At 39.7% G+C, this 27,677-nt stretch overlaps 1 protein-coding gene across 1 annotated transcript; it reads right to left on the bottom strand.

The window, feature by feature from the left end:
- Window positions 1-14,218: 14,218 nt before the first annotated feature.
- ythdf3 (YTH N6-methyladenosine RNA binding protein F3) lies at window positions 14,219-26,423 on the bottom strand. The gene is made up of 5 exons (XM_088322251.1): window positions 25,917-26,423; window positions 25,485-25,509; window positions 25,287-25,366; window positions 22,319-23,941; window positions 14,219-16,283 (listed from the first exon to the last, which is right to left on the bottom strand). Exons 1-5 carry the CDS (start codon window positions 25,944-25,946, stop codon window positions 16,260-16,262), a joined length of 1,782 nt encoding a protein of 593 aa, XP_088178377.1. The 5' UTR covers window positions 25,947-26,423; the 3' UTR covers window positions 14,219-16,259.
- Between the last annotated feature and the right edge of the window lie 1,254 nt (window positions 26,424-27,677).

The raw sequence follows: 27,677 nt of genomic DNA, 5'->3' as shown, positions 1-27,677 counted from the left end.
CCTTACCATACAAAGATTCTCGTCTAGGGCAAGATGAATCACTACACAACATTCTTTCGACCAGGCAATTTTTCAAGGTAAAACAGCTTATGCTTGTATTTTGAAAAGTCTAACTTTTTTGATAAGCGAGGCTAAACTTAGCTCCTCCATACCATACAAAGATGCTCGTCTAGGCCAAGATGTATCACTACACAACATTTTTCCGATAAGGCAACTTTTTAGGCTAAAACAGCTAATTCTAGGATTTCGAAACTTTTAACATCACGAACTTGAACTTTTTAACAACCCAGGCTAAACTTAGCTCCCCCTACCCCTGCGATGCGAAGATGCTCGTCTGAGGCAAGATGTATCACTACAACATATTTCCCCCCACAATCTCAGTAATCATGACGAATGTGTGAGACGATGAAGCTACCCGTCTTCAAATCCCCCCCGCAGTGTGTTGGTGAGGGTGGGGTGGTGGGAGGGGGTCTTTTGGTACCAGGCTAATTATAGCGATGCCGTGCCGCATCAAAATGAAGAGGAAGGGTTATCAGAATGTTCAACGTAGGCTTGCTTTCACCGGCCTACATTGTCTAATGTCAACCATTTCATTACCGTTTGCGGTAGATTGAGCGTAGCGTCTTTTTTTTTTTTTTTTTTTTTTGACCTTGACGGCAAGGCTGAAGGTGAGCAGCGTGCTAGGGTTAACAAAACACCTCCCCGCCCTTAATCACTCCCACTCAACCCCCATTAATCTTAGTTTCAATTTTCCGGGTTGACATTTATGATATGCTTTCTTTTAAATAATGAATTATAATATTTCATAGTGGGCAGCACGGCGGCACAGTGGTTAGCGCATGTGCGGCACAGTTCATGTCATGGGAACCTCCTGCGTGGGTTCAAATCCAGCTCCAGACTTCCTGTGCGGAGTTTGTATGTTCTCCCCGTGCTTGCGTGGGTTTCCTCCCACATTCTAAAAACATGCATTTCAGGTGAATTGGCCGGTCCAAATTGTCCCTAGGTGTGAATGAGCGAGTGAGTTGTCTGTCCCTGCGTGCCCTGCGACTGGCTGGCAACCAGTTCAGGGTGTCCCCTGCCCACTGCCCGATGATTGCTGGGATGGGCTCCAGCACCCCCGCGACCCTACTGAGGATAAGCGATGCAGCTAATGAGAGATGAGATGACTATTTCATAGTACACAAGTATATATATATATATATATATATATATATATATATATATAATATATATATATATATATATATATATATATAAAATATATATATAGGTATATTTTTTTTAATCTATAACGCATCACACTGTTTGAATCCCTCTCTGAAATGTATAATTGTATATTACAAACTATTAGGTGCAAAAAATGTTTGGGGTGTTATATTTTCATATATAAGACGCACTGGAATATAAGGCGCATTGTATCAAAACTACAGTAAAAGCTAGGGTTGCATAATAAATAAATAAATGCATTTAAATTAAAATAATTTGTTTCACAGAAAATAAATTAACATAATGACATCTGGTTGCACCACTTAAATCAATTTTAGCAACAAGCAATTTACATATTAACCACAAGAGGGCAGTCAAAGACCACTCTGTTTCTCAAAGGCAGAACACTCACCATATGTCAAGTTTATGTCAAGTCAAGTTTATTTGTACAGCCTTTTATCACAAGGAGTCTCAAAGGGCTGCACAGACCACAACTATAAAAGGGAAGACATTTTGAGAGGAGACAGGAGGGGAAAATGGAACAGATAAGAGAGAGAGAGATAAATAAAGGAAAAGATACAGAGAAAGAGACAGAAAAGAAAAGAGAATAAGATAAATGAAAAGAGAGGAAGGGTTAAAGAAATAAAGAGAGAAAAGAAAGAGAAAGGGAGTGAAAGAAAGAAAGGGAGAGATAGAAAGATGGAAAAAGAGAGAATTAGGAAAAAAGAGGCAGAGGCAGATAAGGAAAGAATGACAGAAAGAGAAAAGAGGGGAAGGGAAAAGAGAGGTAAATAAAGCAAGAGTGAGAAAAAGAGAAAAATAAAGAGTGATGTAAAGATGAGAGAAAGAGAGAGGGAGAGAGAGAGAGAGAGAAAGAGAGAGAGACAGACAGAGGGGGAGAGAGGGAGAGACAGACAGAGGGGGAGAGAGGGAGAGAAAGAAAGACACCAAAAGAGACATAAAGAGATTATTGCTTAATAGTAACTATGCATCTCCAATTTCATCCTCCGTATTTTGCGGTGTATATTAGGCGCTCTGCCCAATTTTGGATTTTTTTTACACGAACCTTATCTTTTTATGTGTTTTCCTAATATTATAACTATTGTATAAATACACCGTCATGTTTTCAAATTTTAACCTAAATTTAAATTGTGAGGCTGGTAAAACAATGTGTGTAAAAAGTGAAAATCCTTTTTTTTTTTCAAACTTGAAACTTAATGTCAATATTTAGCAGACTGGGGATAAGGGATTGCGTCCGCACGGGTGATTTTCAAAAAGGGAAAAGAAGAGAGGTTATGCATGACCATACCTGTCAACCTGTACGGTTTTGCCGTACAAAGTACGTTTTTTATGCATTTTAAGACGAGTACGACGTACAAGGAAATCTGTATGGAAAATTTGTAAATCGCAAGCGTCTTTCGCCTGGGGATTTCCCATCATGCATCATTCCGGGAAAAAAAATATGGTGAATGATTGTTTTGTATTTTGTACGGGAAATTACGACAGTTTGTACGGGCATGGAGCCATGGAGGTTGACAGGTATGCATGACACAGGGCCACAGCTCTCTGTCATTTTTGACAGGGGATAATGGATTGAGGCCGTGACCGGGCATTTCACTTGAGGAAGCAAAGGAAATGCATTGCAGCCGCACCTGTACTGTTCATTTAGGCAGAAAGAAGGGAAAAGAAGAGAGGTTATGCATGACACAAATTCGTTATCCGGGCCACCGCTCTCTGTCATTTTTGACAGGGGATAATGGATTGAGGCCGTGACCGGGCATTTCACTTGAGGAAGCAAAGGAAATGCATTGCAGCCGCACCTGTACTGTTCATTTAGGCAGAAAGAAGGGAAAAGAAGAGAGGTTATGCATGACACAAATTCGTTATCCGGGCCACCGCTCTCTGTCATATTTGACAGGGGATAATGGATTGAGGCCGTAACCGGGTATTTCACTCATGGCGGGACGGATAATGGATTGCAGCCGCATCTGTGCTGTTCATTTTCGCAGAAAGAAGGGAAAAGAAAAGAGGTTACGCATGACACAAATTTGTTCTCCTGGCTAACGCTCTCTGTCATATTTGACAGGGGATAATGGATTGCAGCCGCACCTGTGCTGTTCGTTAAGGCAGAAAAAAGTGAAAAAATGAGATGCCATGCATGACACGAAGAAGTTCTCTCGGCTTCCGCTTTCAGTAATAGTTGACAGTGGATAAAGGATCCCAGCCACAATAATGAATTTTATTTTAGATAGGCCAGAAAAGTGTGCTCTGCCAGTCCACACTTGCAGCAATGTGGGGTTGGGGATAATGGATCAAAGCCTCACGAGTGCAGTTTATTTCAGGCTTTAATACTAACAACAAAAAGACACCGTGTCCGACAAAAGTGTGCTTTGCTGGCCCTGCTTCTAGCAATAAGGTTTGGGATAAGGGATTGCGGCCTCTTGAGTGCAGTTCACTTTTAGGCGGAAATCCTAGCAAAAAAAACCTCACGTGTCGACAAAAATGCGCTCTGCCAGGCAACGCTTACAATATGTGTTTGGGATAATGGATTCTTATGTTTTTAAACATTCACTTTTTATATATTTTATTTCTTTAGGGTACAAAACACATTTCAGAACTATGAATGCTTATTTTGAAAACAAATAGCATGATTGCAAATTTATCTCGTAAATTTGTTTAAAGTTCAAATGTTTATGAATTGAAATGTATTCTTAATTGAATGTTGGCACTCTTGGGCTTCCGTAAGGGAATGATGTTGTTTTATGTTGGGAATTTATTTTAATTGTTAATACATAAAAAACGTATTTCATCAATATGTTTCATAAGTTTTGAAAGTATTTCACGTTGATTTCTACAAAACCTTACTCATCCGTTCAAATACACTCGTTTTTTATTTAAAACTGAATTTTTTGGAATTTATTTTAATACATCTAAAATAAATTTAATCATGTATACAGAAAGAATAATGAGCTACAATTTCAAAGTATATTTTTGAATTTAATTTAAATTAAATCATAACCCAATTAAGCTTTTTATTTATTTATTTTTTAAAATATGTAAATAAAAGAAGCCGCGCAGTAGAAGATTTGGAACATTTATGTCACCTAGTGGTCATTTGCGTGGATATACTGTAATATCGAGACAACAGAATTAAATGTTTTATATAATAATAATAATAATAATATACATTATCTTATAGTGTATTTATTTTTTTTATTCATATTTTTAAGTTCATTCAGTTCTAAATGTTCTATTTATATTCACTTTAAATTCTATATCTATATTGCTAGATTTATTTTTCTATATTTATATTTAGTTTGAGAATTTGTTTAGCATTTACATTCACACTTTTTTGTATTGCATTTTTCATTTTTTGTATTACTTTCTGTCAGTATTACTAAAATACGGTAAATAGTAGGAATGGTATTTTTACTACTAATATATATTTATTAATGACTTTAAATGTTCTTTCTTGTAATATTATAGATAAATTAAACATTATAAAACGGTTACTTTTACTACAACTACAATGATTATTTTATTTTGCATGTTTCTATTTGTTTTAAGTTGTTTTATTATCAGTCAATTTAAATACTCGAAAAAATATTTTGACTAACATTGTCAATTATATTTTTCTAATTTTTATTTGTTTTTTTTAATTTCTGCAGTACTAAATTTTGTTGTTTGATATTTTATCGTTTTATTTTATTTTTGAACTATATCACTGTATATTTTTATTTAATTACTTGTTCCTTTTTTAGTGTACAGTGTACTTTTGTGTACAGATATTTTTAATCATAGTGTGCATATTTTAATTTATTTATATGTAGTGTTTAAATCTTTAGTGTTTATCTTTAAATCATTTTGCTATATTTTTACGTACAATTCTTTTTGAATAATGAATTTAAATTCTTGTTTATTTTACTTGAATTACTAATGATAGTTGTCATATTTTATTCAATTTATTTAATTTTCAGCTTTACTTGAAATGTATTTCTTGTATTTTTATATTTTATTTTGAATTTTTTCTCTGTTTCATATTCGACTACTAATTATTTTTTGTAATATTTTTTATGATAATTATTTCTATTTGATTTATTTTATTTTAGCTTGAGCTGAAATTATTTTCTAGTATTTTTATCTTCATATTTTCTCGTTGAATTATTTTAATTTCATATTTAAATACCATTAAATTATCAATGTACATTATCTATTTTACCTGCATTATATCATATTATGATGGTTTTTATATTTATACTTGAATTATCGTATTATTGGCTCTACATTATATATATTTCTTGCGTCATTTTCTTTTATTTTTTAACTATTATATTATTTATATTCATATTTACTTTGGATATATTTATGTAAATTATTATTTTTCAGAAATTATTTTCACTTTTTTAAACAATAGATTTCATATTTCATTAGATTTTCTTGAAATGTGTTTATAGTATTTTGATATTTATATTTATATTTTTATTTCATTACTTTTAAAATATTTATGTAAATTATCTTTTATTATTATTTGTGTACATATACTTTTTTTTTAATACTTGTAAGCATCAATTTACCTGCATTCATTCATCCATTTAGTTGGCCATTTCTATTTTTATTTTATTTTATTGAAAATCACGATCATGATAGATTCAAGACATCCCCTTGTTGCCAGGCGACGTTTCCGACCACGGGGCCTTGAACGCATCGCGCCGCCTTCAATGTCGAAAGCCCCCCGCGCAAATTGCTAGCGTATAGATCGCCAGACGTTATAGGAGAAAGGCCAAAGGAAATCGATGTGCAGTTTCATTGCGCGCGGTGGGAAGTTAGAGAAAAAAACCCAGACGTTCGCTATCAAATGCCAAAAGCGCCGGTGAAAAAAGAAAAACGAAAGAAAGAAAATCAAACAGGCAAAAAAGCCTGATGTTGCCAATAGAAGATTGGATTGGGCTGCTTGGGGTGGTCGGTGGTCTGGAGCTGCACTGCCCAACCCCACAGAAGCAGATTTTTTTTTTTTTTTTGGTATCTATTGGGAGTGCCTTGACACGAATCCTAGCTAAACACGCTTGCAGAGGGCTAAAGTACTACTGTGTCAATTTGGACAAAAATCGGTTCGGCTGTTTCTGAGTTTATAAGTCACATTCAAACACACACACAAATTGGGATTTGAAAGGTCCCCGGTTCGAGACCGGGTAGAAAGATTTGTTGGCCCAGAGAGGGTTGGGCATCACCAGACTGTACTTGCCCAAGACAAGCCACAGAAAATGGTGCCCCTACGGCCCTGGTGATTAAGGGAGATCTCGACCTACCGGTGGATTACAGAGGTCAATCATGGGAAAGTATTCAGTGCACTGTACTTGATGGGACACATGCAATAGGGCAATCAAATGCAGGATTTCAGCATAGTCATCGGAGGTGCCGGGCATCAGTAGTAAATTGCAGAACTCCAAATTGTGTCAATGTAAAGTGTAATATAATAAAATCATATGTTTTTGTTTATTCACTCATAATGTAATAAGTATTTAAAGCCCCAGTGTGTAATATTTGACCACTTGTCTTCTAATGGGAACAAAAACCATTGCATAGAGCACAGCATAGCAGCAAGATGCCAGAAAAACATGATTCATTGTAGTAAGACATTGGTCATCTTCAGGGTTTGTACGGGTACTTCAAACCCTTGAAATTGCTTACATTTTAATGTTGTATTATCAAGGATTTGAAAGTGCTTGGATTTTGGCTGAACTGCTTGTAAAAGCTTGAAATTGTTGCCATGGTTCTTTATAAGTCTGCTTAAAATGACGCCGTGTCATGTATTAAACAAATTTATTTATTTATCTTTTTTTTCTTTTTTTTTCACAAAAAAACAACAAACTTAATACCATTTTTTGGGTTTTTAGAGTGAATGAGATAAAAATGTGCTTCTCTTTAGGTAGCTTGGTGGCTAGCTTTTTGGTATTGTAGCTATCTTCCCACATTTTTAGCGATTTGGCAAGCTATCTAGCTAGCTTTTTGATTTTTTTTCATGCTATCTAGCTAACATTATATATTGTTTTTGCTATTTATTAAGCTAAATTGTGGCCTCATTCCTAGCTAGATATCTAGCTTCTTTTTTTTAACTTTTTATCTTTTGGCTTTTTACTCTTTGAGCTAGCTAATTAGCTCCCTTGACGTTTTTTCATGTTTACCTTTGTAGCTAACTGTCAAGCTACCTTTTTAGCTACAGTGGTACCTCCACTTAAGCGTTTCAGCTCCCAGAATTTCCCGAACGTAAACACACTGGCTATGGCTTGAAATCTGCCTGGCAACCCAGTGCACATGCACTCTTCCAGCATGCTCTTCGTGCCACCGTTACAGTTCAGAGACGAGTAGGAGGAGGGGTTCCGGCCAGATAGCGGGGAGGAGGACGCAGCCATCATTCAATCAGCCTTTAAGTCTCAGAAATTGTGGAAAGGAATTTTAACAGGTCGGGCTAGTGCTCATTATGATGGATTGTCAAAAGCCGGCTAAAGCAGACGTCATTGAATCCGTTTTTCAAGTGTTTATTGTCTGGTAATCTAGTTTAAGTACGTATTTGTTCTGATGCCATTTTTTATTATTTATGTCACAATTGCCCATTGCCCTCACTTGGGGCCGCTCGTTTGCGCCGGCTGTTGCTCGTTGCCTGATTGGCTTCCCTCCTATTTAAACTCAGTGCTCTCATTCACTCCTTGTCAGTCCGTCAACGAACCTCTGCACTTGCAAGGCATGCATTTTAACTCTGTCGGGTATCCCCTGCTCGGGTATCCAGTATCCGGTATTGATCCCACCAGACCCGTCCTGTCCGGTATCTTGCTCGTGTATCCAGTATCCGGTATCGATCCCGTCTGTTCTGTCCTGTCCGGTATCTTGCTCGTGTATACTGTATCCGGTATCGATCCCATTAGTCCTGTCCTGTCCTGTATCTTGCTCGTGTATCCAGTATCCAGTATCGATTCAGTCTGTCCTGCCCTGTCCGGTATCTTGCTTGTGTATCTGGTATTCGGGTCGATTCCGTCTGTCCTGCCCTGTCCGGTATCTTGCTCGTGTATCCAGTATCCGGTATCGATTCCATCTTTTCTGCCCTGTCCGGTATCTTGCTCGTGTAACTAGTATCCGGTATCAATTTCTTCTGTCCCATCCTGTCCGGTATCTTGCTCCAGTATCCAGTATTGATCCCGTCCTGTCCTGTATCTTCCTCGTGTATCCAGTATCCAGTATCGATAAAATCTGTCCTGCCCTGTCCGGTATCTTGCTTGTGTATCTGGTATTCGGGTCGATTCCGTCTGTCCTGCCCTGTCCGGTATCTTGCTCGTGTAACTAGTATCCGGTATCAATTTCTTCTGTCCCATCCTGTCCGGTATCTTGCTCCAGTATCCAGTATTGATCCCGTCCTGTCCGGTATCTTGCTCGTGTATCCAGTATTCGGTATTGATTCCGTCTGTCCTGCCCTGTCCGGTATCTTGCTCGTGTAGCCAGTATCCAGTATCCGGTATCGATTCCATCTGTCCCATTCTGTCCGGTATCTTGCTCCAGTATCCAGTTTCGATCCCGTCCTGTCCGGTATCTTGCTTGTGTATCCAGTATCCTGTATCAATCCCATCTGTCCTGTCCAATATTCTGCTCGTGTAACCGGTATCGATCCCGTCTGTCCTGTCCTGTCCGGTATCTTGCTCGTGCATCCTGTATCCGGTATCGATCCCGTCTGTCCGGTACACTGCTCGTGTATTTAGTATCCGGTATCGATCCCGTCCTGTCCGGTATCTAGCTGACTTCTCCGTCTCACTTCTTCTGCCCAGCGATCGCCAAATCGCTGGCGTTTGTGTTCCCGCTCATGACTCTCCCGTTTCCATAAAATAAAGCTTGGCGTGAAAACGTTACGCGTTTGGGTCCACCGTCTGTTTGGGTTCTGACAATTTATTTTAAAAAATATCTTTTATTACTGTAGTTTTGCGGGGCTTGGAACGGATTAGCCCATTTCCATTCAAAATGGGTCTCTACTTACGAACTGGGTGCCCTTTGCGCTAATTAGTAACTACAGCTTTAGTTTGTCGTTTGCTATGTGTATTTTAGTCTGTAATACTAGGATTTGTGCGACCTTTACATTTGTTTACTATACAGGTACTACACCTGGTGAGCATATCTTGCTCGAAAGCGCGTCAATATTTGCCAGAATCGTTCGAAAAACTCGTTTCGTGTAAATAAAACCGCAAGAGTCCCGAAACGGCTCTCGGGTTTGACAGATTGGAAGGGAACGTTAGCCGGCAAATGATTTTCTCTCCGGCTGAAAGTGGAAAAAAAAATGCAAGATGTCAGGCTTCTGTGTAATGAGGTAACCACGGCAACAGACAGCCTCACAAATGGCGTGGAGCTGTCAATCAAAATGCAGTTTTTATTTCGCTTTCCTTCCTTCTTTATCCCCGCGGCGCAAACATGAAAAGCCGGCTGAATATTTCACTCCATTTTTTTCTTCCCCTCTTTTAATTGGGCGCCTTGACACTGCAGGCGGTGTCGAGCTATTATACTTAACCTTGTCTTGTTTTGGCGTGTCATTAGGTTTGTTGTTGCTGTGACTCATATTATTTTTCCATTAGTTCGGTCTGATCCGGCATGTTTTCTTTTCCCTCCAAAAAATAGGAAAAAATTGAAAAGCGGGCATTTCAAAAAGAACCATTCCTTGTAGATTGTGTTTTATGTTTAAGGCCATTGTCTTGTTTCTGGGTGAATCCATCCCAACCCAAGTGCATGATGCTTCCACCACAAGGTTTGACAGTGGGGATGGTGTTTTCAGGTTGATGTGCCGTGTTACTCTTACACCAAACGTAACACTTTGCATTCAGCCCGAAAAGGTAAATTTTGGTCTAATCTAACCAGGGAATCTTGTTCTACATGTGTTTTGTAACGACGAATGGGTCTTTTTATTGTATTCCTTCAGAAAAGCGTTTTATTCTTGCAACTCTTCCATGAAGTGAAGATTTGTGCTGAGTATGGGTAGTAATTGTCATAAACACAGATTTTCCCACCTCAGCTGCATATGTCTGCAGGTTAGTCAAAGTGATCATGGATCTCTTGGTTGCTTCTTTGATTAGTTTTCTCCTTGTTTGGGCTGGAATTTTAGGAAGATGACCAGGCCTTGGTAGGTTTTCATTGGTTTTATGCTTTCTTCATTTTGATATTATTGCTTACACAGTGAGATGTGTCAATGATGCAAAAATCTCATTGAATCCCTTTCCATCTTTAAAAAGAAGAACATTCATGGAAGTTGTTCTTCTTTTTCTTTTGCTCGAATTTAAGTAGTTGGAGATGTTAAAGACGGGGAATCAAAAAATGCGGCCCGCGGGCCGGATAGGGCCTGCCAAGGGTTTTAATTGAGCAAGAAAGACAAGAGACAGACAGAATCACAAGAGAAAAATGAGATGCAGTCTCAAAGTGCACATTTGCCAGGTGCCGCTTACACTAGAGTTGTAATTCTTTCTTTCTTTCTTTTTTTTCTTTCTTTCTTTCCTTCTTTCTTTCTCTCGCTCTGACTCTTGCTCTCGCTTTCTCTCTCTTTTTCTCTCTTTTTCTCTCTGTCTCTTTTGCTTTTTCTCTTCATTCTTTCACTTCCATATTTCTCTCTCTCTCTCACTCACTTTTTTTCTCTCTCTGCCTCTCTCTCTCTCTCTAAAATTCTTTCTTCTTCCTCATTTCTCCCTCTCTCTCATTCTGTCTTTCTCTCTGTTTCTGTCTCTCTCTCTCTGTCACTTTTCCTCTCTTTCTCTTCCTTCTCTCTCTCTCTCTCTCACTCTCTCTCTCTCTCTCTCTCTAAATGTATCTCCCTTTCTTCCTCGTTTTTCTCACTTTATCTCTTTCTCTGTCTCTTGTTCTCTTTCTCTTCCATATTTATCTCTCTCTCTTTCTATATTTCCTTTTGTCTTTGTCTCTCTCTTATTATCTATTCATCTCTTTTTCTGCCTCACTTTTTTTCTTCATCTCTCTGTTCCTCTTTTCCCACTGTCTCTCTTTTCTCACTATATTTCTCTTTTGCTCCATCATCCCTCATTCTTCCTCTCCTTCTTTTCTCTTTTTTCTCTCTCCCTCCCTTCGGCTTTGTCTATTTCTCTTCATCTTTCCCTTTTCTCACACTCCCCCAAACTCTCTTTTTTTCTTTTGCATTTTTCTCTTTCTCTCTGACTTTGTGTCTCTCTCTTATTTCTTTTTGACTCTCCGTTGCCTTCTTTTTCTCTCCTCCTTTTTATCTCTCCCTCTCCTTCGCTCTTTGTCACTCCCTTCGTCCTCTTTTCTCCATTTTTCTCTTTCTGCACTTCTCTCTGTCTCACTATTTTTCTTTCTATATTTCTTTTCTTCATTCTATCTCACTTCCTTTCGCTCCTGCTCACTTTGTCTCTTTTTCTTTCTTCCTTTCTCTCTTTTCCTGGCTCTCTCTTTAATCTTCTAGTCCGGCCCCTGTCAGTAGTGTTTTTCTACCATGTGGCCCCCGAGCTCAAATGTGTGCGACACTCTGGATTTAGGAGGAAATTTACAGCTGACCAGGAGCGCTCTCTAGTGGCAAATTAAGATAACACACACAGAAAAAGTATTGATAGGAACACACGTTTGAATTCAAAACAGCCTAACCTGTGTAATAAATAAATAAATAAATAAATGCTCCATTATGGGTAACAATTTCTACTTTTTTACATTAAGCTTCACGTTTAATTAATTGTTATTTTCGTTTCTACAATCATGTATGTATGTAAAAAAGTGAAGGTTCAATTTTAAATAGTTAAAATATTGGAAACTGCTTATAAATACATTGTCCAAATTTTTAATGGTTAATTATATTGAAAATAAGGAAAATGGTTTTAATTGAATGTTAGTAGGTTGGACCAACGTTTTTAGACAAGAAGTAATAAATGTTAATCCGATCATGTTAACACTTTTTACACATAAAACCTTAAAAGAAAGAGCTTCCACTTTTCACAGTTTCCTTCTCTAGTTACTCATGTTAGCCACTTGGCCGAAAGCTATGGCAAACCACTATTGTTATTGCTCGTGCTTGGTCCTTCAGTTTCACTTACATTGCACAGCTGGAAGCAACCATCGCCGTGTCCAGCAATTCACGCATTTTTGACTTTTACCCCTGGTTCCTTCTCTAGTCACTCATGTTATCCACTTGGCTGCAGGCTATAGGTCCTTGCTAGCAGCTATTGTTGTGGTTACCTGCTCTTGCTTTGTGCTTCAGTGTAGCAGCTTGTCATCTTATCTTTTCTCTACTGGTTCCTTCTCTAGCCACTCATGTTAGCTTCTTGGCTGCAGGCTATGGCTCGTCATTAGTTGTTATTGTTAGCTGTTCATGCTTCCTTCTTCTGTTTCACGACCATTCTAGAGCTGGTCATGCAAGCAAACATCGTCTAGTCACGTGATTTAGGCATCTTTGACTTTTTTTTCCCACAGGTTTCTTCTCCAGCCACTTATGTTAGCTCCTCAGCTGCTGGCTATGGCTCGTCACTAGCCCCTATTGTTAGCTCCTCCTGAATCGTGCTTCAGTGTCACTTGCCAGCGTGTCGTATTCTTCAACGTTATCCCCACTGTTTCCTTCTCTGGCCACTCATTTTAGCCAATTTGCAGCAGCCTATAGTTATTGTTATCTGCTCTGTGTAAATACATTTTGCTGGGTCTCTAACCTTCTGAAAGCTACTTTTTGTTACTAACTAATGCAAAGGGAACCCAATTTGATATGCATTCCTAAAATAACAACTTAGCATGTTATTACTATGTTGTTACCAGGGTTGGGTAGGGTTACTTTAACTGGATTACTTTCAATTGCTTTTGGATTACTCCAATACCAAATATGCTAATAAAAGACAAAAGAAACTAAATATGAATTAAATTATTAAATTTTGTGCTGGCTTGGGGAGTAACGGAATACATGGAACGGCAAAAATGATGTTGGCAAGCTCATTTTGTTTCTGTCGCATTTTATGTTAGTTTTGCCGAAGATCAAAGAGATCAAAGCCAGGAGAGAAAGCTTACCACGTGTTTTGAGTCATAATTGTATTCATATTTAGTTTCTTTTGTCTTTTATTAGCATATTTGGTATTGGAGTAATCCAAAAGTAATTGAAAGTAATCCAGTTAAAGTAACCCTACCCAACCCTGGTTGTTACTATTTCATGTCCAGGTTAATTATTGAAAATAGGTTGAATGGACTCAGTCATCCGCTAAAAAAACAGTTTTATAAGGAAATTACAATGACCCAGCACTGGTGAGCTATTTTCAGAACACGTCTGCAGGCACCTCAGGGGGCACCCTAGTGCCCGCGGACATCACATTGGAGACCCCCTGCTCTAAAGTGAGCCTTAACCAACTCAAGTCATTGGTTCTTTTCAGCCACTACAAGTGTATCTCGCTTTAGTCTTTAGTCCGAATTTACAAATTGAATATGGGGATTCCTTAGTGTGTCTTCTTCTATTGCACATGCCTCATCTACATTCTAAACTACACTGACCTCTACAGGTGAATGAGTACACATTGCCACTTCAACCAATTTATTTGTGAATCCTCTTTTGAGCAGTTGGATTTGAAACGGGTGAGATTAAACTACTAAAAATATGCATTTGATAATTGTTTTGTCATAATTGTGGCAATTTTGTCACTGTTTCCATCTCTAGCCCCTGATCTGTAGAGTAACCTATAAGACTGTCACTTGGATTAAACCACTAAAAGATATGTTTGGTAATTGTTTTGTCACAATTGAAGCATTTCTTTTCAGTTTCCTTCTCTAGCCTGTTATCTTTGCAACGTTGTAACCTTTGTGCTTCCGTTGTCTCTTCTTCTAATGCACACTATTCAATTCCATTCAAAGCTATACCGACCTTTAGTAATGAATTACTACACACTGTCACTTTAACCAATTTATTTGCGAATCCTCTTTTGGGCATTTTTTTCAGTTGGATTTGAAAAGTGTAGGAATAAAACACAACACAAATGTGCATTTGATAATCATGTCATAGCCGTGGCATTTTTCCCTTGTTTCCTTCTCTAGCCTCTCATCTTTGCAAAGTAGTACCCTTCTGCTTCCATTGAGTGTCTTCATTTACACTCCATGTAAAGCTTCAACCTCTGGTGGTGAATTGTTACACACTGTCATTTTAACCAATTTGTTTGTGTATCCTCTTTTGAGCATTTTATGATGATTTAACAGTTTTGCCATTATTTTTGGCATTTTTCCCCACTGTTTCCCTCTCTAGCCTCTCATCTTTGCCAAGTAGTAGCCTTTGCGTTTCCATCGTGTCTTCTTCCAATGCACATGCTTGAGTTCCATTCCAAGCTACATCGACCTCTAGTGGTAATTATTACTCACTGTCACTAACCAATTTATTTGTGAATCCTCTTTTGAGTAGTTTTTGATAACTTAATAACTGTTTTGTCATTATTGTGGCATTTTCCCCACTGTTTCCCTCTCTAGCCTCTCATCTTTGCAAAGTAGTAACCTTTGAGTTTCCATCATATCTTCTTCCAATGCACATGCTTGAGTTCCTCTAGGCCACAAAATATTACTGTCACTTTAACTAATTCATTTGTGAATCCTCTTTTGAGCATTTGTTGACAACTGTTTTATCAGTGTGGCATTTTCCCACTGTTTCCCTCTCTAGCTTTTCATCTTTGCATAGTAACCTTTGCGTTTCCATTGTGTCTTCTTCTAGTGCACATGCTTTAGTTCCATTCGAAGCTACAGCGACTTCTAGTGGTGATTATTACTAACCGTCACTTCAACCAATTTATTTGTGCATCCTCTTTTGAGCATTTGTTGACAACTGTTTTATCAGTGTGGCATTTTCCCACTGTTTCCCTCTCTAGCTTTTCATCTTTGCATAGTAACCTTTGCGTTTCCATTGTGTCTTCTTCTAGTGCACATGCTTTAGTTCCATTCGAAGCTACAGAGACTTCTAGTAGTGATTATTACTAACTGTCACTTCAACCAATTTATTTGTGCATCCTCTTTTGAGTATTTTATAACTTAACTGTTTTGTCATTATTGTGGCAATTTCCCCACTGTTTCCCTCTCTAGCCTCTCATCTTTGCATGGTAACCTTAGCTCTTCCATAGTGTCTTCTTACAATGCACATGCTTGAGTTCCATTCTAAGCTACAGCGACCTCTAGTGGTGAATTATTACTCACTGGCACTTTAACCAATTAATTTGTGAATCCTCTTTTGAGCATTTTTTCACAACTTAATAATTGTTTTGTCATTATTGTGGCAATTTCCCCACTGTTTCCTTCACTATCCTCATTCTTTGCAATACAGTCGCCATTGTTTCCATCATGTCTTTTTCTAATGTACACGCTTGAGTTCCATTTTTAGCTACAGCGACCTCTAGTGGTGATTATTACTTACAGTCACTAACCAATTCATTTGTGAATCCTTTTTAGACGCTTTTTTTAGCACAACAGTTTTGCAGTTGGATTTGAAATGGGCAGGATTAAAACACACAAACATAATAAGCAATTAGATGATCATTTTGGCAAGAGAATTTCCGCTAATTAAAAACAAGATTCTAAAAGGGAGATGAAGAAAGCAGATGGCGCCTGTTGTGGTGTTTAGCGGCTTTCAATTAGACTAAAACTAAACTGATTGCCACAAAAACTTGAATTAAAGACAAACAGAAGCTTTTTTTTTTCTCGCTAATCACGGCTCATTTCTTTATTATCGCTAGTGAGTCAGCCACATTCTCCTCAGACAGAAAAGCACTTAAAATCACAAGAAGACAGAAGAAAACCCAAAACAACCGGGCCCATCGTGGGTTCATACAACCGGCGGTCGGCCGAAAGCTGAAGAACTCACTCGGATTCCGAACCAGACAACGAAAAACTAACGGATAAAATTGGCGACTGCACTGATTAGTCAGTTAGTAGCAAACAAGATTGGAAACTGCGAAGGGGATCAAAGTGCGACTCTGAAAATGAAGGAAAAAACGGTTGTCCTCCTGGTGGCGACGTCGCGTTTTCTTCTGGTTTTATGGAACGTCCTACTCGATAAGCGTCTGTTGGCTTGATGATTACGGTTTATTTCTACTGCGTTCCTGCCGACAGAAGAAGATTATTAGGAGGCATCAACACCTAGTTCAAACACTTGCTAGCTAATTCTGGTTTCTTAAATAAGAAATGACAGTGCCTTGTAAAAGTATCGACCCCAAAAAACTTGTTGACATATTGCCTTAGTTCAGGATTTAAACGTATAGATAAAAATAAGTAAAAATATGTTCTAAGAATCAACAATATGTGAGACACAATCAGCATAAACCATTTTTTTTTCAACAATTTAGATTGTGGTATCTAATAAATCATTGAAAAGTATGTGTTGCAAAAACACTGCCCCCCTTTGAAAAAATACTTTGTACAACCTCCTTTTGTTGCAATCAAAGCCACAAGTCGTTTTGGGTATGTCTATGTGTTTTGCACACCTTGAAACAGAAATATTGGCCCATTCTTCCTCACAAAACAGCTCAGGTTCCTTAAAGTTGGATGGTGATCATTTGTGCACTGCATTTTTCCTGTCATTTTCACAAAGGTCTTTTAAACCCCTCTAGTGTAGATTTTGCTTTATGTTTAGGGTTGTTGTCCTGTTGGAAGGTGAACCTGCGCCCCATTTTTAGGTCTCAGACAGATTTTCAGCAACAATCGGCCTGGATTTGGCTCCATTTAGCTTCCCATAACCTAATGATCTTCCCAGTCCCAACTAAATAAAAAGCAACCCAAAGCATGATGCTGCCACAACCATGTTTGACAGAAGGGAAGTTGTTTTCAGGTTGATGTGCTGGGTTCCTCTTACGCCAAATGCAACGCTTTGCATTGAGACCAAAGAGTATAATGTTGGTTACCTCTGACCAGAGCACCTTGTTTCACATGTTATTTGTGTCTTCTTGCAAACACCAAACGGGCCGTTTTATGGTATTCTCTCAGAAATGGCATTCCTCTTGCCACTATTCTAAAAAGGGCAGATTTATGCGGAGTATGACTAATACAGTAGTTGTCTTATGCACAGATTGTCCCACCTCAGCTGTCTAAGTGAATTGCTTCTCCGGTTAGTTTTCTCCTTCATTTGGGCCGAAATTTAGATGGACGGCTAGGTCTTGGTAGGGTTGCAGTGATTTTATGCTCTCTCCATTTTGATATTATTGCTCGCACAGTGCTCCTGGAGATGTGTAAATGTTGCGAACGCTTCTTGAATCCGATTCCTGCTTTGAACTTTTTCAGAATTTTATCCTGGACCTACCTGGTGAGTTCTTTAGACTTTATAATTCTAGTGTCTCCTTCCACAGACCTGAGACCATAACAGAGCATGCACATTTCAACTGTGACTTAACCCTTACTTTTCCTGTAAAATTTGCCTAAAATCCCAAGACGGACTTAAGGTAAATAGAATGCTCTTCTTTTACTGCACTGCACTGTCATTGCTAGTCATTTAGGTCGACATTGGATCATTCAGAAGTCATCAGAGAACTTCTGGAGTCAATTGATTGAGCTCAGAGAACAGGGGGGCAATATTTATGCAACACATATTTTTCAGATTTTCGTTGTAAATATAACATAAAACGTTGATATGATTTGGTTCCACTTCACAAGTGCGTCTTGTGTGAGAAAATATTTTCAGTTCTTTTAGCTTTAAATTTGAAGCCTGAAATGTGGCATGACAAAATTTTCTTGGCCAATACTTTTGCTAGGCACTGTAAATACTCATCCAATTACCCCCCGTATTAATATTTGGAATTCTCCTTATAAAGCAACAATAAACCTAACAAACACAGCGCAGCACCTATTTACTCGCACCAAGATAGACTATTTAGAATATCGCGACAATATTAGCAAACTACAATGACGTCGTCATCTGCTACCAGTAACCAAGAAGATCCGAATTACAGGCAAATGGGCAAGATCGGTCTAAAATTTTTTTTAAAATAAATAAATTATTTTTAAATACGGGGAAAACGTACAAGTTTACAGTTGTGCTGGATCTCCGTCAAACCCCCTCCCCCAAACAAACTTATTTTGTTTTTTAAATTCCCCATTAAAAAAATGTTAAACGGTGACACAATTTGAAATAATCAAGACTGTATAACATACAGAGAAAACCTATGAATTGCCAGGTATGCCTTATAATGCTAGTTATTGGCCGAGTCATTCCTAAGACTTAAAAAGTGGTCGGCGGCGCCCTCTCTTGGCTGCGGCTGCATCGGGTCAGATGCAATCGACATTTCGTTCTGTGTACATTGTTACACAGAATGACAATACAAGGAAATTATTATTATTATTATTATTATAATATCAGCACTGATCCTAGCTTCCTGTATTCTGACTTTTGCTGATATCTGACACCCTCTAGTGGTCATTTTACAAAGTAGAAATTTACCACATATTGTTAGTCCTTTCTAGAAGTTTAAAAAAAAAGAATATTAAATATGAATTTAGTTTTTTTTCTCAAACCATTTCTCCCTCTGAAGAAGTTGGTAAATTTCAACTAATATTGCGTCCTCAAATGTACAGAAGACCCCCGTGATACAGCGTACCCGTCTTACGGAGTTTCTTTTGAAAGTGTGGAGTAAGACAATTGTTTTCGACCCCACCAAATGACATCAAGAACAAATTATTTTTCGTACCCAAGAACTTCTTGAGTATGACAACTCACACCTCTAAGATGCTAATGGTAGACGTCATATACAATACTGTTCTTCTATTTGGTTTGTGTCACGGCATCGAGAAAATACAGAAATTGTATTGGCTGAACTATTTCCCACAATACCTTTCTCTTCATTTAGTTCAGAATCTCGCGCTCCGTAAATGATTTGCGCATCTGCAATACTAGTACAATGTTTTTTGTACTTTATTCATTCGCAATGGGTCCCAAGGCTAGCTACAGGGAAAAGAAAAACCATATCCATGAAAACAAATCTTGCGATTATCTAAAAATTATAAAAGAGGCACATACCCTAGCTAAGTGGCATGGCCATACCCAATAAACGATCGGGACGATTATTAAAAATAAGCAAGCGATTAGAGCAAAGAAATCTAAGGGCATGACAATCCTCACATCTGGAACATTTTCATTTTTATCCGCAGTTCTCCCCTCCCTATGCATCCACCTGCCACTCCACTCAACCAGCTCAAGTCACACCAAGGGTAAATTAAATTTCCTTTTTCCTAGATATGTATGTATTTATTCATTATGTTATTTCACCCGATAAACATATTTGACACATAAGTTGTACTTACTATATAATATTTTTATAGTTTAATGATTTGGTAAGCTGGGTTTGCAAGGCTTTAATTAATTCCCAGCTAATCAGCATATTACTTTGCAATCACCACCTTGGTACCAGGTTTTCGTCGTATCCCTGGGGTCAACTGTATCAGTATTGATCTAAATAAAGTGTTAGTACAATTCCATAAAAATACATTGTGCATTTCTTAAAGCAGAAAAGGATACGTTTAAAAGAAGAAATTAAAAAAAATAGAACACCTAACCGTTGCCATTGAATGAAGCTTTTGTGCACAGACTTCCATGTTCATACATCTGGGCGTCATTACTATCAACATACTCAATGTCGCCATTGTAAGCGCAGCAGAACAAAAGTTTTTTTTTTCAACAAATAACTACAGTACAAGGACTACACTACAAAGTTTTTGTAAATTTAGGTTTCGTTTGAGCTTATGGACCACCGTTGGTATGAAAATGATTGTAAGCCATTTTCTTTTTTTACAAGTGGTCTTGCAATAGCTATTGTCTATGAACTCATTTGTTTCCAGAATATTTTGTAATGAAAAACCTTTAAAAGCGACTGCTCATCTTCTTCTGCCTTTATATGTATATCTGCGATTTACAAATGCCATTTTACATCTTGCGTGTGCATTTTCAGGACAAATTATTTTTAGATCATGAGTCAATTATGAATATAATTGTTTTAAGATAAATCTCTCCCCATATAGGTGTTGGAAAAAAACATTTTCAGCTGCAGGGAGTTCTATATGTTACAATTTATCGCTGGTAATCTTTACCACCATTTTTAGCATGGCCCATTAAAAATGTCCATTATTGATAAGTCATCCTTATAAAACACATTTAACAGTGCCCTGTTTAGGTGTATCATGCGCCTGTCCTTTTGGGCGCAAACGTAGGGGGTGATGGCGCTTCATAGGACCGTACAGACTAATGCTAGCTGCAGTTAATCACAAGTTAAGAAGAAATGCACAGAGCAAAGCCACAAGAGAGTATTATTTTTAAGCAGTCTTGTAAAACATTGCAACAATTTGAAGCATGAATAACCACTTCACCTTAAATTCATGCACTTTTTAATCCTTGAAAATACAACACTAAATTTGAAGCAGTTTCAAAGATTTCAAGCACCCGTACGAACCCTGTCATCTTTACTATCGGCGGATAATATTCGTTCTCTTTCCTGTTCGTCTCTCCTTATTTTGAGTGTCTAATAAACTATCCATTTATCTCCTGATTACACACTTTTGAATGAGTCAGTGCTCCAAAAATCCGATAATCCACCTGGTTAAGCAGTAGTCATGCTCAGTGACAAGGTGGCGCTTCATCTCCTGAGCACTTTCCCGCTAGTCGCAGGGATCCCTCGCAGGGATCCCCGAAGGGGGTGGGGTGCTAAAATAACTAACATTCCGGGCATTCTCTGTTTTGAGACAAAAGCCGAGAACACTCTTTGGAGCTGGAACCAGACATTTTGCCGGTCAACAGTTTTGGCCAAGAGGCAGAAGGGTTCACATTCAAAATCCTCCCTTTTGGCTTTATCGTGATAAATTCGGCATGCTACTTAAACATGCAGAAGTTTTGTAGCTCTGTGCACTTTCACGATTCACGGATCCCTTTACCACTTGGGTTGTAGGGGCACCACTTAATGTGGTGTGTCTTGGTAAGTACAGCCTGGTGGTGCCCTTCCCTCTCCAGGCTGTTTTTTTAAGTAGGGGTTTGCTCCCCCACATGAAATGGATAAAACTGGTTTCCATTTTTACCAGTTGCAGGAGAAGCCTCCTGATAGGACTCCAATACAGCACCTTCATCAACTGGTCACTGTTATTCTTTATTGCAATCCGTCATCCCAATTTTCAGAGATGAGGCGGACCTCTGCATTGAACGGCAGCGACATGTGACTATATTAATACTAGATCCTAAATCACTGACTCAATTGAAAAACATATCGAGTTGTTGTACTCACAATGGCGACATTGAGTATATTAATAGTAAAGATGCTCGGAGGTATGAGTGTGGCACAAAGGCTCTCATTCAACGGCGACATCCTTTTAAGAGCATTGCCACGGCAACCGGTGGATGCTGATTTATTCCGTAGATATGATTGAATAGCATGTACAAAAGAATAAGGAAAAGTCTGTTACAGAACAGTTTGGGATTTCTCATCGAAATATATAAATGCAATCGGGTGTCACCCTGTTTTAAAGGGACAGTGTGTCTTATTTGACCAATAGAAGTCGCTGTACTATGCAGTGCTGCCGAAAAGGAGAGCTAAAAAGCACAAGGAAGAATACAAACTACAAAGATTCAGAGTGGCCAAAAATCCGCAGGTTTGGGTTTTTTGGGTACCTGTAGCAGCAAGATACCAGCTACCTCTAGGTGAGCCTCATGTTCTGCAAAATAAATGCCAGTTTCTTATTGCTTATTTGTTCATTGTAAGTTATTTCTTATTAATTTTTATTGTAGTTCAGTGAACATTTTTATTATGTGACTTAAACCTACTTTTGCTAAACTATAAAATATAGGCTAGTGATAGCGCATGAATAATACCAACTTATTTCCTTAAATGTTCTTGTAATGGGGATTTTTATATCAACGAAAATTGACGTTATTGACCTGATCATATTGGAATGTATTTGTTATCCTATAAGTAGGTTTGTTATATTTGAGTCCATTTAACATTTCTCAACATTGGATCAGTCCAGCGGCCGTCGTAGCTTCATTTTTCTGTTGGCCCTTCCCTCCGTTTGACACCCCGGCTTTAAGAAATGCAAAGTGTATTTTCAGAGAATGCACTGAGACAACAACATCAACCTTGCATTAAGAACGTCGCACCGAGGGACCGCTCACCTTCCTTAAAGCCTCCTCCTCATCCTGCCGCTTCTCGTAATGTGCAAAGTCATCAAAGATTGAGGTGGTATGCTTGTAAGTGGCGATAATTTTAAGCACTTGTTTGGCCTTCTCCAGGGGCACCTCTTGAGTGTCCCTGGAGTTGGTCACGGGCTTGTTGTCATTGTTCTCCAGCCGGATGTGCCGCAACTGATTATTGGGCACATCCTTGATGAAAGTCCACTTGACTTCGAACTTGCCCTTCCACTTGTCCTGAGACCAGACGCCAGCGTAGGCGTTGTAGTCCACCGGCGAGCGCATCTCAGCCACGCCACAGAAGTGCCCGCTGCCGTTAACGCTAAATAGCAGGTAGAGGGGGCCCTTGCCGCCCAGCGAGCGGTAGGCCCCATCCAGGCGCTTGTTGCCGTGCTCAGTACTGCACCAGATGGAGTACTTGATTGAGCGGTGGATGTCGTCCTCGGAATAGCTCTTAATGATGAACACACGTCCGTTTTTCAAGTTCCACTCGAACTCTTTGGGGTTGTAGTTGTTGAGGGCACGCAGCTTCTCCAGCACCGGGTGCACCTCGCCCGGGCACAGTGAGGCTCCCACGGGGATCCCGGAACCCATGCCGAAGCCATCGCCTCGGTTCCTGGGGGCCACCCAGCGAGTCGGTGGGGGGCCGGGCAGCTGGGCTGGGTGGAGGGCCTGACTGTGGTGGGAGGACAGGTGCAGAGGGCCTGGCGGGAGGGACTGAGGGTGCTGGGGGGAATGGATGGTTTGAAGGTGGAAGGGCTGGTGCTGGTGTGGCTGATGGGGCAAAGGGTTCTGCAGTAAGGCTTGGGGCTGAGAGAGGAGGGGTTGCTGCACCAAAGATGGCGTAGGCATCATGGTCTGGGCGAGGTGCGGTTTATTAAGCGGGCCCTTATCGTCCCAGGTGCCAATGTTCATGTTGTGCTTTATGGGTGGTGGAGGTATGGCAGGCCCCACTAATCCCATGTTGGCTTTGGGCTTCACCTTGAGCGGCGGTTTGGCCGGTTTCTTGGCGATAGCTGCCCAGGAGGCAGTTTTCCCTGCTGAGGAGCTCACAGAAGGCGGGAAGTTGTTGGCTGCCATGCTGCTCATTCCGGCACTGCCCGCTAAAGGCGAGCCTACCGTTTTTGTAACGGCCGCTACCATGTCCGTGCCCAACTTGAGCCCCGCCATGCTTTGCTCAATGCTGTTCAGGACCGGCATCTTGCTGAGCTGCGTGTCGCTGCCGAAACCGGCCTGCCCGTCGGCAATGGCCCTGCCCAGAGAACTGGGCGTGTAGCCGTAGCTGTTGGTGTAGACGGACGTCTGCGTAGATCCACCCTGAGACACGCTGGTACCCCAGGTGGAGAAGTCAGCATTTCCGGGGAAGAAGTTGAAACCGTGCTGGCCCATGAAGGGAGGCGTGTTGCCAAGAGCGCCGGGCTGGCCAAACACACCATCGGGGATGAAGTGAGGCTCACCGTTGCTCATCTGACCGTAAGTGGTCAAGTAGGGCATGGGCGGGTCTCCCCCTGTAGACCAGGCGGCTTCCCCCATAGAGTAGGGGAATCCAATCGAAGGCGCATAGTAACTGGGCATGTAGGGGTCAGACATTGGTGGGTAGCTGTTACCCTGCGTGGTGGAGATAAAACATTTGAGTTCAGTTTTGCTTCTCACTGAGTTTGTCTTACTATAGATAGTTCATAATCTTGTGAACAATATCCAGGCAACCGGAGTAGTGGCGGCCATGATGGATTGGTGTTAGGTTACCTAATTATTGAGAGTGACAATCGAAATATGGCTGTTGTTAAACGTTCCAGAGTAAGTTACGACTACAAATTTTAACTGACGCATATGCACTGGAGTAAAACGTATGACGCAAAGGTTAGGGTTCAAAAATGGCTTTCAGACTCGTTTCAGCTGGCTAACAGCCCATTCTCGTTGGTAAGGTGTTTTCGCATTGCGTTAATTCAGAACTCTCTCGGCACTCTCCTAACCGCCTAATGGTTCACTGTTTTTGGCCAAGCTTTGAGGGACAATCGGGGTATTTTCTTGGGAGCTCATTTCGGCAGGGCAACAGAGCAATATTTTAGCCTTGGATTAATGAGATGCGTCCAATATCTCCGTAGGGCACATTGCAAGTGAGATTCTCACTCTGGCCTCCACTCACTAGGTAACAGTACTTAGAAATAAACAGTAAAGTCACAAAAAAAACCTTGCATATTCCTCTTTCATTTTGACAACCAAAAAAATGAGTGTACACCTGTGACAATATCAAACCGTGTTTGGTGGACCCATCCAATATGGCCAACTGTTTACATTTAGGGATGCACGTGACTATTATTTACTTCAGTGGTCCGCAATCTTTACTGTACCACAGAATGGTTTGATGTCTTGCAACATTTTTAGGGTCTTATGCAATAGTAACTTTAATGATAACAATAATAATAAGCCTAATTCTAATGTGTTATCACTAGACCACTATGGATCCTAGACTAAATAGGAAAATGCATTAGATTTTAACACATAGCAATTTTTTCACTCAAAGTATTGTATTGTACAATATTGTTTTGACTGAACTCTTTCCCATAATTCTCCAATACAACATTGTACAACGGGGCGCCATGAGTAGAAAGAGTGTAATAACATAAAATTTTATGTATTTTACTATATGATCAACTATCTTGGTCATCTAGTGGTTAGGATTCGGCACCCTCACCGGCGCCGATTTACGTTGCAACCAAAGCTAAGCAAATGTGGTCTGCTGGTTTTGACGATTGAGCAATCATTACTCAAATCTGGTAATGTCCTATCATAAAACCTTGTGTATTATGCGGGCCCAAATTTTGAGTTAAAAAAGTGGGCATAAATGAATAAAAACGGTAAGCTATAGCAAAGAAAAGACAATTTTCTTCTTTGTGTGCCCCATGGCCCAGTACCGGTCTGCACCCCAGTGGTTGCAGACCACTGATTTTACCTGATTTGTCTGGCTGCTTATGTAAGGCTCAAAATCGTCATCGTTCACGCCGTCCTTTTGATGCATTGATCCGTTTTGCACTGCGCAGAAGTGAACAGAACATGAAATCACTGTGGGGTCAACAATCACATACATAAATGATGTATTCCTGCAAAGAATCCGTGCAGAGGGTACTTGATTTAGATTACAGTCACTTACCTTTATTTCCCTGTCCTTTAGGTCTCTGAAATTGTGAAGAGGATTTCATTAGGACAACATTGAAAGGGAGAAAACGTATTAGATCGTTGTGCTAGTCGGCGGCATGTATAGAACCCAAACAGTATTGCAAATATATTATTTTAAATCAAGGTGAACGCACAGCTAGACATTTGATAATCTTACTGGTTAGATGTTGATTGCATTAGCACAGAATCGAATATAAAAGCTAGCCAGTTCTGATGAAACGAATGTCATCAAATGTAGCATCCAGCTAATAAGCACCACAACCCGATCGGTTCCGACCGTGGACCCAGGCCGGCCTGCCTTACATTTCCGGGCAGCTAAACAGCTATCACACGCCCCCCGCTTTTTTCCATCAGACGGCATCCCCACAAGGTTCAACTTGGGCAAACTTTGTGACCCAAAACCGACCTGCTGGTGGTCCACCGTGGTCGCAGACATCCTCTGGGAAACCGGGCGACGACTGCTCGGCACTGTCCGTCACTCCCTCCCGCCTCCCTGGGTTCGGTTCTCCCCGGGATGTCCGAACTCGGCAGCGGAGCCCCTCGGGAGCAGACGACGACGTCGTTGTTCTTGTGGAACAATTCGAGTGGACGTGGAACCGAGCTGGGAAGAGGTCAACGGAAAAGCGACGATCTTTTTTTTCTATTTTTTTTTACGGGAATGCCCCCCCTGCCATCTTCCACAATGGCGGACTGGCTTCTTTTTTTCCCCGCTTCCGCTCCGCTCCTCCGCTCGGTGACCTTCCGCCCGTGCCACTCTGAGTCATGTTCCTCGCTGACGCTTCACATGGCAGTCACAAAACTCACTGGGGGCCAGTTACTAAAATAAAAACATATTGAACTATAAAATATTTTAAAGCCCCCTTCGTTTAGCTAGCCCTGGATACGCTAGCATGATTAGCTTAGCCTAGTCTCTTCAAACCAGTGGTTAACTGGTCTGACTAATTGACCCACCATCCCATTATGATTACAAACTGCAAACCCCACCAAAAAATATAATTCTCAAATGTATAATTATAAAGGCAGTTTAAACCAAAATAGTAGAATAAGTTCACATTTTAAAAAACAAAATAATCAGTGTCACTAAAAAGTGTCACTAAATTCCATCTACATTAGTTTTAATATTTAATCATCACATCGTTAATTTGATAATCAAATTACGTATCGATTTAGTTGTTATAAATGCCCTTTAGTTGTATCCGCATATATGAAGTATTTACTTCTTGTATTCATTTGAGGTTTCAATGTATCCTTTCATTCTGTACTTTCCCAACAAGGTGTCTAAGTGGTGTTCTGATAAGTTTACCATAATCTTATCAAACGTCCTGCAAAATTCAGTTTGATCCAGTTTGAACAAAGGTTTCTTGTTAAGATGTCCTCCCTTATTTCGACGGAAATCTCCCATAAGTTCCATTTTTTTAGCCAAGTTTCATTTTTGTCAATCCACGCCTGTTTATTGCAATGTGTATTCTGTGTAGCACTATCTAGATACTCTATATAACATGGTACAGTGGGTATTAGAACATCACATTGGGTATTTGTATATTGTATTCTTTTTGCTTTTTTATTGTATTGTTCTCAGCGCAGGGATGCTGTTGGAAATGTGAATTTCCCTGCGGGGATGAATAAATTATCTATCTATCTATCTATCTATCTATTTATCTATCTATCTATCTATCTATCTGTTTCATACGAAAACACTGGTCAGCCATTTTTCAATTCTTGTAGGAGGGACTATGTCCTATTCACGAGCCCAGAATATTCTTTTTTTTTTCTTTGTAGTAAATATCCTCAACTGAACTGCTCTTTTCAGCTTTTGTTTCTTTGTCATAACACTCGGTCATTATCCTGAAAGTTGAATTGAACATGTGGCAGGCCACGGTTTGTCTACGCTTAGACCAGCCAAACCAAAAAGACTTTAAGTAATAATATTCCCTCCAATACTCAATTAGCTGCATTTTAATGAAATAGAATAAAAAAAGTGCAATTAAAAAAAATATAGGAGGGGGTTTTGGGGGGACACGTGTCCACCAAAAAGTGAACTGTACTCGAGGCTAAAATACAGTATTCTTGATCATATATGGAGAGCGGGGTCCGAAAGAGCGAGTTTGTGTTATGCGTGGAGGCTCTTTTATTTCCTGTTCTTTCTGCCTAAAATGAACAGCACTCA

Source organism: Urocampus carinirostris, chromosome 18 (assembly GCF_059441175.1).
Source record: "Urocampus carinirostris isolate Australia breed hairy pipefish chromosome 18, RoL_Ucar_1.0, whole genome shotgun sequence".
Taxonomy (NCBI): domain Eukaryota; kingdom Metazoa; phylum Chordata; class Actinopteri; order Syngnathiformes; family Syngnathidae; genus Urocampus; species Urocampus carinirostris.
Note: the sequence above shows the minus strand (reverse complement) of the source record. Positions and strands in the feature narration are given on the sequence as shown.